Below are 13,594 nucleotides of genomic sequence, written 5' to 3' on the forward strand. Positions count from 1 at the left end.
AATAATTGTATAAAAAAACCCTTAAAAACTCCTACGGCTCATGAAATCTGCCCAAAGGCCAAGAACAACTCCGCATCTAATGGAATCATTAACAATTAATTAATTACATGTTTAGGTCCCACATTTCTTCTCTTTATAAACCCTTTCATCAGCCTTCTTCCTTTACTTCTTCCTAGTTTGTAAGTAGCTTCCCATGTTTTAGTGTTTAACGCCAAAACACAAAAAAATTACAAACTAAAAATTATTGTAAATGCCAAAGAGTAACATAAGCAGCAATCCTGATTCTGATGAGGGTCAAGGGAAGACGACAAGGTTGCGTCGTCATGATTCCCTTGATCTTGAATCCTCTAATGTCAAAGGCCACCATGCCGGAGGGCATTCCACAGCGGTATGCATCATTTTTATCTCTACAGAGTTTTTTTAAAATTAGTTGTCATCTCGCCTTAACTTTAATTTTATATTGTATTAATGTGTCATTGAACAAGTTTAATTTATAGGGTTTATATGAGCACGTACTAAAATTGTAGTGTTATAATTGTAAAGTTTGTAAATCAAAATGTCCGTTCTGATTTAGTGTTTACCATTGAGCTATTGTGTTGTCTAAAAATTAAGGTGAGTTATTGTAAAAGTCAAGGGTTGTAATAGGAATATTGAAGAAAGTTTAGGGAGAAGATCTAATTTCGAAAGTATGGACTAATATATTTAATTAGTACCTTAATCATTCTTTAAAAGTAAATTAGTATTGAATAATAAAGATTCGGTATTATTCTGTTCGAGGAAATTAAGAATATGACTTAGCTAGGAAACCTAGGAATAGGTGAGTTGGTGTCTACAGATAATGTAACAATTATAAATTTGTTGGAGTCTTGGAGATTGGAGAAGCTAGCTTAGCTTCATGATGCATGCATCTTTAGAATTTTAATATTTGTTATTTCTGAGTATTTTTTTTTTTAAATGCAAAGTTCTTAGAATGAAATAGCAAAAAAAAAAAAAAAAAAAAGAAAAGAAAAAAGGTAAATAAATACTTCGTATAAAATATAATAATAAAACTCTATTCAAATTTTGATTCAATAATTAAATTATAAGATTTAGCATTTAATTTGATAGTTTAAATTTTATTTATTAAAAAACGATTATATTACTAATTAGATTATTCAGCGTAACCAAAACTATGTTAGATATATAGAGTTTAATCATGCTAGATAATCATATAAACATCACCTATTTGGCTATTTACAAGTTAACTTTATGTTTATAATAGTATACCATACACAACATTTACAAATGTTTTGTCTTCCAAAATGAGCGAGGTCATTCACAAATCGATAAAATATGATTTAAAAAAAAAAAAAGATTTAAATTTTGGCTGATTTAAATGTCCCAAATGAAGAAAATATTTGTTTTTGCTAGATATTTTTAACTGTCCATAAGACATAAATATCTCTTATCTATAAAAGTATTCTAACAAATATGAGATTCTTTCCATAATTAAATTAAAATATTTTTAAAAATTTAACATAATTAATGATATATGTATTATTTTTATTTTATTTTATTTTTTTATTTATTTTGTTTTTTATGGTGCAAAGAAAGACATAAAAGTTGTGTTTTTTTAACCAAGTAAGCTACTCCCTCTGTCCCATAATATAATTCATGTTTTCCTATTTTAGAGTGTCAAAACATTGTTCCTATTTCTATTTTTAGCTAATATGTAAAGATCATTATACCCTCACTTTTTTAACTTTATTCTACTTCCTATGTTACCCTTAAATAATTTTGCACATGCTTTGTACTTTTCTCCATTTTTTCTCTCTAACTTTTATCTATAATTGTACTTTTCACATGCTTCGGTGTCGGCGAGATCTTTCTCTCTCTTTCTCCCTTTCTTTCTTTCTCTCTCTTCCCCTTTTTTTTTGCTGTTTCTGTCATGAAAAGCAAGGGTGGGAGGTTTTGTTTTTCAAATTTTTGCGATGGAAAGTAATTCTGTCGGAAAATGTAGTTCCGACGGAAATTTCCGTCGTAAATAAATTTGCTACGAAATATTCTGTCAGAAAATACATTTTCCGACAGAAATGTATTCCGTCGGAAATTCTGCGAGGGAATTTCCGTCGCAAACTAATATTTCCGACTGATTTTTATGACAACCTTAATTCTGTCGTTTAATTTAAATTTTGTGACGGAAAATGAGGTCCGTCGGAAACAGGCCTTTTCTAGTAGTGAGCTAAAGTAGAAGGATTAAATTAAAAATTAACATTAATTACACTGATGACGCGTGATTTTGTCATGCTTTCCCAAATTAATAACATTTTAAGTAATATTTTAAATGCTTATCCAATGTCCCGGAAGCGTTCGTTAGCAAGATTTTATGTTTTTTTTTTGTTGAAAAAACATAACTTATTAATCCTGAAATAAGTGGAAATAAGGTGAACAGAACAAGGCCTTACTTCCTTTGTTTTTTATAGCTACACCTTTCTATTTCACGCTTGTCAACGCATGTTTTTAACGATTAATATATCTAATTATCAACATTGTAAAATTATAAAAAATAGATATTAATAAAATATACATTGCAACGATTCAAACAAGATCCAACATGAATATGTTTTATCGTATCCATAAACTACAAAAGCGAGTCAAAGCATATTGTGTAAATAGTGTAAAAGTCAAACGATGTCAACTAAAAAAAACAGAGGAAGTATAAAGCATGTGCCCATGGATTGATAGACAAAGCATATAAATTAATTTATACTCCCTGCGAGTCTTTTTAGGAAATTTATAAAGTACTCCGTAGGGAGTATCATATTGTAATATCGTACTAACTACTGTTAACCATATGATACTCACGGCAAATCAAGATTCAATGCATTTCTTCACCACAAAAAATAAAAACATAAAAAATAAAATAAAAAAAATCAATGCATTTGAATTATTTATGTAGCAAACTTGTAATAATAAAGCTTAATATCATATTTAATTATTGATTAAGTACAAAAAAAAACTTTATCATAAACAAATCTTAAAATCTCCCAGTATATGCTATTGCAAAAAAGGGGGGGGGGGGGGGGATTAAAATTTTCATAAATAGTTAATTCTCTTATTATTTTATTTTATTTTTTTCATAATAAATAAATGGGTAAATAGTTTAATATTGATCTACTATTTCTTCTTTTGTTTTTCTTATTTTGTTTGTATGTTTGTGATTTTGGGTTGAACAGAATGCAAGTTGGGCAGTGGTGCTAAGTTTGGCCTTTCAAAGTCTTGGTGTTATATATGGAGATATTGGTACTTCGCCTCTTTATGTTTATGCAAGCACCTTCACTAGCGGAATTAAGCATAAAGATGATATTTTGGGAGTTCTTTCTCTCATATATTACACCATTACTTTACTACCCGTTATCAAGTATGTCTTTATCGTGTTACGGGCCAATGACAATGGAAAGGGTAATAATTCAACCTTTCTTTGACCTATTGCTACATTTTTTTTAGATAGTTTCAAGATTATTATTACAACATTACCTTATACTGTTTGTTGCTTGATCTATTTATATCTGTCTCTCATCGCATATATAAGTATATAACAGGAAAAAAGTGAGAATTATTATGTACATATATTTTTCTTTCACAAAATAAATTATTGGTATATATAAACAAAATTGAATTTTAATACCTAGAAAAAAATTCAAGAAAAGTAAGAAGTTTATATACTACGTAATATATATGAATAGGCCTAGCTATCTAATATATAGTTCATTTTACAACTTTTCTTAAATTTTGTCTATTTTCTTAATTTCTATGCACAACAATTATGATACTAAATCTCATCACAATGTTGATTATATATAAGAGTTGTTTTATTTTTGGTTTTATTATGAAATTAGAATATTTTAAAAGCGATTGCAATTAAACGAAAAAAACACCTTTTTCCATTTTATCTTTTCTGTAAAATAGTTGATGGATTTTCTCTCAAATCTTAAGTACCTTAGCAAAAAAAGGAAAAAAAAAATCCTTTTTTTTTTCTACTAATAATATTTTGCTCCAAAATAACAGACGGGGTGAAATGGCCATCTTCTTACAAAATTTGGTTAATCGGATAATGAGTTTTAAAGTTAAAAATTGAGTAATTATTTAGAAATAAAGGGAGTAAATATAATGATTAGGGTAGTGGTATTGCTTAAGAATATTCCAAAAGCAATTTTAAGTATTTAAAGTACACTTGGCATTATTAAATAAATGATCATAAGTGGCATTATTGATTATAATACTACAGTAGTAAGCTAAGCTAGTACGGCATTACAGAAATGCGTAAGCAATCGTGTCCTTTTATTTGTATAACGTTGTACTAGTATCTACCTGAAATTAATTCTAATCTAATCATTAATCAATCATTATTATAATCAATAAGACCGAGTTCATCTTAAGCACTCCTTGACCATGCCATCTCACCAACCAAAGGTTATTATTTACACCCAAATACCTAAGTGTATATAAGAATCTCATTTAATATATTACGTTACTTCACAATAAATTATAAGTTATAGTACATATAACTCTTCTAATAGTATAACTTATTTTATTTTTAGAATTACAATGTAAAAAGTTATAACACTTGTCATTTTACATTTTAGACTATTGATATCTTAATTATTTTATAGTTTGAATTATTAAAGTTTATATTGTAAAAGCATCTTTGAGACAAATTTAATTAGTTTCTGATATAATAATGTTTTTCTTGACTTATAAAACACGCAAGACATTCAAAAGAGAGTACATAAATTGTGTAAAATCTCAAACATTGCAATTAAAAAGAGAGGATTTTTTTTAATTCTTTCTTTGACAGCTTAAATTTGTTTGATATGGAGTAATTAGAGCTCTATTTGATTATGTCAGATTTTTTTTTTTTTGAAGTTAAATGAACTTATTTTATTTTATATGAACTTTCAATGAACTTATATTATATTTTGTTTATTCTAAACTTGTAATATTTTAATTGATTTTATTTCATTTGAAATTTTTTTGCATTTATTTTTTCTGATTTATTTTATTGAATTTACTTTATTTAACAATTTTGAAAATATTTTTTCTAAACTCATTTCATATTATCTGAACATATTTTTTTTGAAATTAATTTTTTTTGTTTGAATTTATATGAATAATTTTTCTTTTGAAATAAGATACTCCGTAAATAAGTTAAAATAAGATGAAACAAATATACCCTTAATCTTAACGGTAGAATTGTAATAATACTCTATATTTTTTTTGTTTTTCTTTTTAATTGATTGAGATACTTTAGCTTATGGAGTTAATTAATGTAATCATCAATTAGTTTACATTGATTCCTATCAGTATTTGGAATAAAAACACCATATTGGTTTAGGTTACAGAGTTACATCAAGGTCGTTTATATTATATTCTCCACATATACAATTTAATGTAAACGGATGTATTGTAATTAAAAAAAAAATGATAATTATAAAAGAACGTATCCTATTTCTTGAATTGTTCAATGTTCTTTTACAATAACTTTGTGTTCTTTATTGTTTTGAAATGTATTATATTCTTTCACTGTATATTCTTGTATTATGAATTGTGTTTTCAAGAATTAAAATGATACATATGGAGTACAAATATATTCTATTAAGCTAAGTATATGCATCATGTTCTCTAGTAGTGTATATATCGTCTAAACATTCTCCGTGGTATACATCGCTCTTTGCTATTTGAAGAAATATAATGTGAAAAAATAAATATTAGTATAAATTTTGTATGATGCACTCGGATGTATAATATTGTAATAATGTAAATTCGATTCTATCAAAAAGGGATTAATTGTAAGATTTTAGAGGTCTCGTTAATTAATTTATGTTAGGTTTCTTTGTTTTTACTTATAGGTGGAACATTTGCCTTGTATTCCCTTCTATGTCGAAATGCAAAAGTTGGTTTACTACCTAGTCAACAAATTGAAGATCAAGAAGTATCGAACTACCAACTTGAATTGCCAACCAAATGCAATCAATTAGGTGTATCATTGAAGCTCAAAACCTTCTTGGAAAACAACAAGCTTTCCAAGTACATTCTTTTGATTGTTACAATGCTTTCTACTTCCTTGGTCATCGGTGATGGTGTCCTCACTCCATCCATCTCAGGTTTTATATCTTTCCTTATAAAGTACGGAGTCAATTACGTTACAAATTGTGATCTATTTAGTTATTCAAACTAAACTTATCTCCCACCCTTATTTGTAATAATTTTAGGGGTAAGTTATGATGTCATCTGACTTTTAATTAATGATTTGATTTTTATATTTTAAAAATCTTAACTAGTGAAGGTTGAAGAAACAACTAATTATTTTTAAGAGATATTTCACATACTTTGAAGTAGTAGAATTCTTCACTAAACTCAAATATGTATATGTCATGAATATTATTATATTAAATATTTTAGCTATCATCTATGAGAAATGATTTTTTTAATTGTCTTAATTAGAATACTCAACCTTAATAAAAGTCAAATTTGGACAATTTTCTTTTTGCTAGGTGTATCTTGTTAGAAAAATGCTTCACTTGTGACAATGACTATTAATTTGACATAGTTTGGATTATAAGAAACTAATTTATTTCTAACTAGGGCAGTTGACGCGCGCGATGCGCGCGAAGTGATTTGCCCTTTCTTGATGTTTATATTGGGTTGTGTTAAACTTTTCGCAACATTGGGATTTTAGGGAAAATAGTTTGATAAATTAATGGAATGTGTATTTAAAGTTTTCGTTTTTTAATTTCCTGCACAACCTTTCTTCAAGAAACATCTATGCAATTATTCAACAGTGTAATATTACAAAAACATATACAAACTTAATTAGAAATGGATTAAATACAATTCAAAAATCATAGAGCACATATTATATACTAAAAGAAGTAATTTAACATTACATATGCAATAGTAGAACAATTTTTCGGATCATTACTATTTGAAAGTCTATACTCTTACCCAACCTAGTAATTACTCTACATAAATTATACTTCCTCCGTTTCTTTTTACTTGCAACACAGCCTTGTGGCACGTGTTTTGAGGTCGGTTTAATGTAATGTAAACGGATAAATTATTCATTATAATTTTTACAAATGATACTTAACCCTATTCTAATTTTCGTGTAAAAATTATATTGATAAAATCGCTCGTTTACCCTCACTAATCATCTCCTAAAACTGCGTGCCTAAAAGGTGTGTTGCAAGTAAAAGAAAACGGAGGAAGTATGAGATTAACTATATGAAACTAAAAAAGAGAAACAATTACACCCTACAACTCGCATAAACATTAACATTCAGGCAACAATTAGATAAAATAATCCCTTGGTAGTTGGTAATAAATCATCTATTCGTACATACAATTTTTTTTTTCATTTTAAATAAAAATAATATCATATGAAGTGTAAAGCATTAATTTTTTTTAATTAGTAAAAAAAAAGCATTACATATATTTTATTAAAAAAAAACCGAATTAATTGATGATATATGTTTAATGAAAAAAAAACATTAAATGTATTAATGATAGTAAACATATTATTGAGGATAAAAAAGTAAATACACATTTTGCACACAATTTTGTACACAATAGTGAGGGTATAATTGGTAGCACACTATTCCTAAGAGTTACTTTCTACTTTTTATAAGGTAGGGAAATAAAAATAATATCATATGAAGTGTAAAGCATTAATTTTTTTTAATTAGTAAAAAAAAAGCATTACATATATTTTATTAAAAAAAAACCGAATTAATTGATGATATATGTTTAATGAAAAAAAAACATTAAATGTATTAATGATAGTAAACATATTATTGAGGGTAAAAAAGTAAATACACATTTTGCACACAATTTTATACACAATAGTGAGGGTATAATTGGTAGCACACTATTCCTAAGAGTTACTTTCTACTTTTTATAAGGTAGGGAAGACTATAAACAAAAATATATCTATTTAATGTAATAATGTATGATTTAATTTCTTTTGTCCCTCTTCTTTACTTGTCCTTTTGTTTTTACATCTTCAATAATTTAAAACGTTTCTAATTATAATAATTGAAGCTAAGAATTTTCAAAAAAAGCTAAAATAATCTCAAATGATGACAATATGGACGTAAAAGTGATGTGTTTATTTGTGACAATAATACTCCGTATTTGTTTATGACAACTTGTGACCTTCATTAGCATCACTCTAATGATAATCTATTTTTTAATCTCCAGTTTTATCAGCTATAAGTGGGCTAAAAGGAGCTTCGCCTGTTTTTACTGAAGGTATAGTCTCTAGTCTTTATTTTCATTATTCACTGGTGTGTGATCCGGGCTTTACTCTAGTGTTACTTCGAGTGATTTTATTTTTTATTTTTTTTATTATTAGATGTTTTAAAAGACTTATTAATTTTTTAACGTGGGTAATTAAGAATATAATGACAACGATAACTTATTTTTGGATTTTATTCTACAATCTAATACATGTACTTAGGGATGTCATTGGGGCGGGACGGATGTTGGCCTTCCCATCCCCATCCCCATCCCCACCTAACATTTTCATTTCCATCCCCATCCTCGCGGCGGGTCCAAAATTCATACCCATTCCCGCCCCGGCAGGTACAATTCCAAAACCATCCTTGCCTCACCCCCACTTGGATATCCATCCCCACCTAATTCCTACCCAAGACCCGCCTAATTTTCGTCTCTCAAATACACAATCCTACATAATTAATATAGATTACAATAAAAAAAAAAAGAATTCATTCTTAATATTACACACTTTTTTGTTTATAATATAAACATGTGTGTGTGTGTGTGTGTGGGGGGGGGGGGGGGGGGGGGAGGGGTATGAGGTAAGGATGAGACGGGTACAAAATCCAGCCCCACCCCATCACCCATGGTGAGTATGGTTTTCAGCTCCATCCCCGCCCCACCACTCGCCAGACCGAGACCCATTCTCGCCCCACTGGGGCAGATCTCCTAATTGACCCACCCTACTGACATAGTGACATCCCTACATGTACTTTTTTTTTTAGTTGCAACACTTCTCTTTTCACCCTTGCCGATGCATGTTTTCAATCATTAATATTTTTAATTATCAGCATGTAAAAATTATAAACATTTTAATTAAAATTGAATAAATTGAGAAGAATCTAACAAGATCCTACATGACTATATTTTTATTTAAGTATAAACTGTCTAACCTAGTTAAAGTGAAACAAATGAATAGTATAAAAGTCAAATTGTTGCAACTATTTAAACATAAATAACGGAGGTAATATGTCTTTATAAATGTGGATTAATGGTGCATAATTTAATTCTAGCTAAGATGGTAATACATGTGGTTTCCATTCAATAATGATGTGACATAATGCTAAAGGTTGTTAAATGATCATGTATTGTATATCGTAATACTGGTGTAAAAAGAGATACACGTGGCAGATGTCTTTGGCACATATACAATTTTATAAATGTCTTTTAATATATAGTATAGTTAAGTATAGATTATAATAATTAATAGCCAAAGTGAAAGTGTGTAAAAAGTGTCCGTTTAGGCTTGGATGTTGGAATGTTGGATAACCCATTTTGAATTTTTGATAAATTAGGAATTTTGGGATGCATATATATGAAAATGTGCTAGATTTCTGTAATTATATACATTGCATGTGAACAATATTATTTAAAATTTAATTTAATTTATTTTGTTTTGCAGGAAGAGTTGTTTGGATATCAATAGGCATATTAGTTCTACTATTTTCAGCTCAAAGATTTGGGACTGATAAAGTAGGATATAGTTTTGCTCCAATTGTAACTGTATGGTTTGCATTTAATGCTGGAATTGGTGTCTACAATTTCATAAAATATGATCCTACTGTTATTAAGGCAGTAAATCCATGGTACATTATTCAGTATTTTCAAAGGAATGGTAGAGATGCTTGGATCTCCCTTGGTGGTGTCTTCCTTTGTATCACAGGTTTGTCATATCACTACTTACTCATGATTTTGTACAAATGTACAATAATGTTCTTTTAATAATTGCATGATGCATTATTTATGTCTTGCGTTAAATAAACATACATGTATAATATATATAGGATCTTATAAGCATTTCTAACTATATGATGAATTGCTAAAATCGCAATATTGATAAGTTTGTTGCTTACATAATTCACATTGTCTTTGTATGTGCAGGGACTGAAGCATTATTTGCTGATGTTGGACATTTTTCAGTTAAATCAATCCAAATAAGTATGTCTTTTGTTACATATCCCGCGCTTATGCTAACATACTCGGGGCAAGCTTCATTCCTTCGCGTGAACCAAAATCTAGTTAAAGATACCTTCTATGAATGCATACCAGGTGAATGATTATGGTTACTCTATTTTTTCTTCTACTGATCTTATCGTTTATGTATTTTATCGTAAATAACAATGCACTTTGTATACAATTGTGACATATAAGGATATAACACAATATAGTAATATGCTTTTATGAATGGTGTTTTCATCTAACATAAACAGTATATCTTACATATCTTAATTTGGTTTAATTTGTTTTATCAGGTCCATTGTACTGGCCAATGTTTGTCATAGCTGTTCTAGCTACAATCGTAGCAAGTCAAGCCATGATTTCGGGAACATTCTCTATCATCCAACAATCCCTTGCTCTAGGATGCTTCCCTCGTGTTCAAGTCGTTCATACATCAGCCAAATACGAAGGCCAAGTTTACATCCCGGAGATTAATTACTTCCTTATGTTGGCTTGTGTAGGTGTCACACTTGCTTTTAGAACAACCGAAAATATTGGTCATGCCTATGGTAAGTTACCTTAAATCTTTCTTCATTTTACTTTCTTGTGTTATTTTTCTAATATCAACTATGTGACAGGCATTGCTGTTGCACTTGCTGAGACGATCACATCAGGTTTCATGATACTTGTTATACTCGTTATTTGGAAAAAACACATAGCAGTAGCCATCATATACGCGTGCTGCATTTGGTCAGTCGAGTTGGTTTACTTGAGTTCGGTGCTCTACAAGTTTCCTCATGGTGGATATTTTCCAATAGCATTAGCTAGTGTCTTTCTTGGCCTTATGGTCATATGGAACTATGTATATCGAAAGAAGTACCACTACGAGATGGACCACAAAATCTCACCTAATACTTTTAGGGATCTTGCTAATCAAAGCAATTGTAGTCGTATCCCAGGGCTAGCAATCTTCTACTCCGAACTTGTCGATGGAATCCCTCCTATTTTCGGCCATTATGTGGAGAACATCTCTGTTTTGCACTCTGTACTAGTCTTTGCATCAGTCAAGTCGTTGCCTATTAGTACAGTTCCACCAGAGGAACGATTTCTCTTTCGTAGAGTGCACCCAAGGGACCTCTATGTGTTCCGTTGTGTGGTAAGATATGGATACACTGATGCTCGTAATGAGGAAGAACCTTTTGAGAGGCTGTTAATTGACAGATTGAAGGAATTTATGAAGGACGAGTTTTGGGTTTATGTACAAATGGATCATCCCGAAAGCATACAAGTCCAAGAACACGACGAAAGTGACCAAATTCACCATGGTGATGGTAACCAACATGTGTTAACAAGGGCTCAAGAGGAAGTGTTAGAGAAAGATATCGAGGTGATCGACAAGGCATGGAATGCAGGGGTTGTACACATGATGGGTGAAAGTGAAGTAACTGCTAACAAATCATCTGGTATTGGAAAGAGGATTGTCATTGATTTTGCTTTCAATTTTATGAAGAAGAATTTAAGACAAAGTGATAAGATGTTCGATATTCCTCGTAAGCGATTGCTTAAAGTTGGGATGACATATGAGCTGTAGAGATGGTGAAGGTTGATAATCAACTACATCTTCTAGGCAACAACTTCTAATTCAATCGGATTGATGACATTGTGGTGTATTACACTTAACTACATATATTTATCAGTGTGAAAATATATTTTGATTTTAATTTGAAAATTAATATTTTGATTTTAACTTTTCATATATATATATAAAAAGCAATTGTGAGTTGTGACAAGTATTAGTACTTATACCTATTGACTTGTGTAAAAAAAAAAAAACCTATTACACTATATATTGTGTTAAATGGTTATGAAGAATGCCATGTTTACATATTAAGAATCAACGTTATAAGTTGATGAATGAATATTATACTAAACTTATATATCATTCTCTCTTATTCATTCCGTTCTTATAATTAACACACTAACTTGCACGTAAAGTTTTGTAGGACTTTTTAGAATTAAATATTAGGATATATGATGAGGAAAATAATAAAGAATGTAACAATAAATACGATCAAGACAGATAAATGATTAAAATATCAAAGTGGAGATTACCTTTAATTTATTTAATTTTGTAAAATTTCATGATCAATTCAAACAACGAATAAGATTATATCGTGTTCATTCAATTTATTGTGCTAAATATAATTGCTTTGAAGTTATTGAGGGTCCTAAATAACAAATTGAAAACTAACAAAATAATCTAAGTAATAAAACTATTAGAAATTGGTGTCATTTGTTTAAAGTTTAGGTTGTCTAGCCTGGTATGGCTTGGGCAAGTTTGCTAGATACGGTTTGAACCTTTGTTATGGTTGTCACGATGGCAAAACTGGTGGTCTTTTTGGGATGGATGTTGATGCGGTTGTTTATGCATAGGGGGGCATTTGTGGCTTAGTTACAAGTCTTTTTGATAAAATTAACAATAGTTGTATTAGCAGAATCAGTTGCAAAGGAAGAAAAAGAAAGCTGTGAAGAAGAAGAAGAGGTGACGAGCCATTATTGTATTACCGAAGTGTCTACTTTCATACTCCTTCCTCCGCTTTTATTTTATTACTTGCTTCATTTTCTTCTTAGAAACTTTTAATAATATTTTATTATTTTTTCTCTCTACTACTAGTCCCCTTATATTATATTTTAACATTTTCTCAAAAAAAAAAAAAAAAAAAATTTTTTTTTTTTTTTTTTTTTTTTTTTATATTTTCTCTCCTCTCCACTTATATAGTTATACTCACTTTTCTTTTTCACATTTTTGTGTTTGGAAACTTTGTCAGATTTTGTATTCTTCAACTAACCTTGCTTCCATCATAAAATGCTACTTTCTACTATTTTTCTTAAAATTTTGTATTTATAAAAATGAAGCAATTAATAAAATACAAAGAGAGTAATTAAACTTTCAAATGGGAAAAACAAAATGAACATAAGAGGATTCAGTAGCAATTTTGAAAGAACAAAGTAAATACAAAATGTTAAAGTAGAACAACAAAAGCATAACTTAAGGATTTGGATTCGATTCTTGAGAATACAACAATACTTGTTGAGAGAACTTTCTCTCCAATTAAGGATTGACCCTACTCAAATCCGAACTAATAAAAGTAATAAAAGTCTAACAGTCTCTGCTCTCTATATTACTGAATTCACATTTAAAAAAAAAAATACAAGTTTTTAGACTTGTTACGGTCTGTTATACCTGAAATTTTGTACTAAAAAAATCGGTCGCAATCCTTATCCATCATCATGAGATCACTTCCAGTCTTCCACACAAAAATGGTGATCCTACTTAATC

The 13,594-nt window shown here is 29.2% G+C and overlaps 1 protein-coding gene across 1 annotated transcript; it reads left to right on the forward strand.

Moving 5' to 3' along the window:
* The first annotated feature begins 250 nt into the window (after positions 1-250).
* Positions 251-11,845, forward strand: LOC145593132 (potassium transporter 5-like). Its single transcript, XM_081649642.1, has 8 exons — positions 251-388; positions 3,216-3,441; positions 5,889-6,143; positions 8,239-8,289; positions 9,719-9,979; positions 10,198-10,365; positions 10,569-10,823; positions 10,893-11,845. The coding sequence occupies exons 1-8, from the start codon at positions 251-253 to the stop codon at positions 11,843-11,845; spliced, it is 2,307 nt and encodes a 768-aa protein (XP_081505768.1).
* The last annotated feature ends 1,749 nt before the right edge of the window (positions 11,846-13,594 follow it).

This window comes from Chenopodium album, chromosome 18 (assembly GCF_948465745.1).
Source record: "Chenopodium album chromosome 18, dcCheAlbu1.1, whole genome shotgun sequence".
Classification (NCBI taxonomy): domain Eukaryota; kingdom Viridiplantae; phylum Streptophyta; class Magnoliopsida; order Caryophyllales; family Amaranthaceae; genus Chenopodium; species Chenopodium album.

Coding starts and splice junctions, on each gene's coding strand:
- LOC145593132 (XM_081649642.1), top strand. CDS start 251: ATGCCAAAGAGTAACATAAGCAGCAATCCTGATTCTGATGAGGGTCAA. Junction 3,442..5,888: donor GGCCAATGACAATGGAAAGG/GTAATAATTCAA, acceptor TTTTACTTATAG/GTGGAACATTTGCCTTGTAT. Junction 6,144..8,238: donor CCTCACTCCATCCATCTCAG/GTTTTATATCTT, acceptor TTTAATCTCCAG/TTTTATCAGCTATAAGTGGG.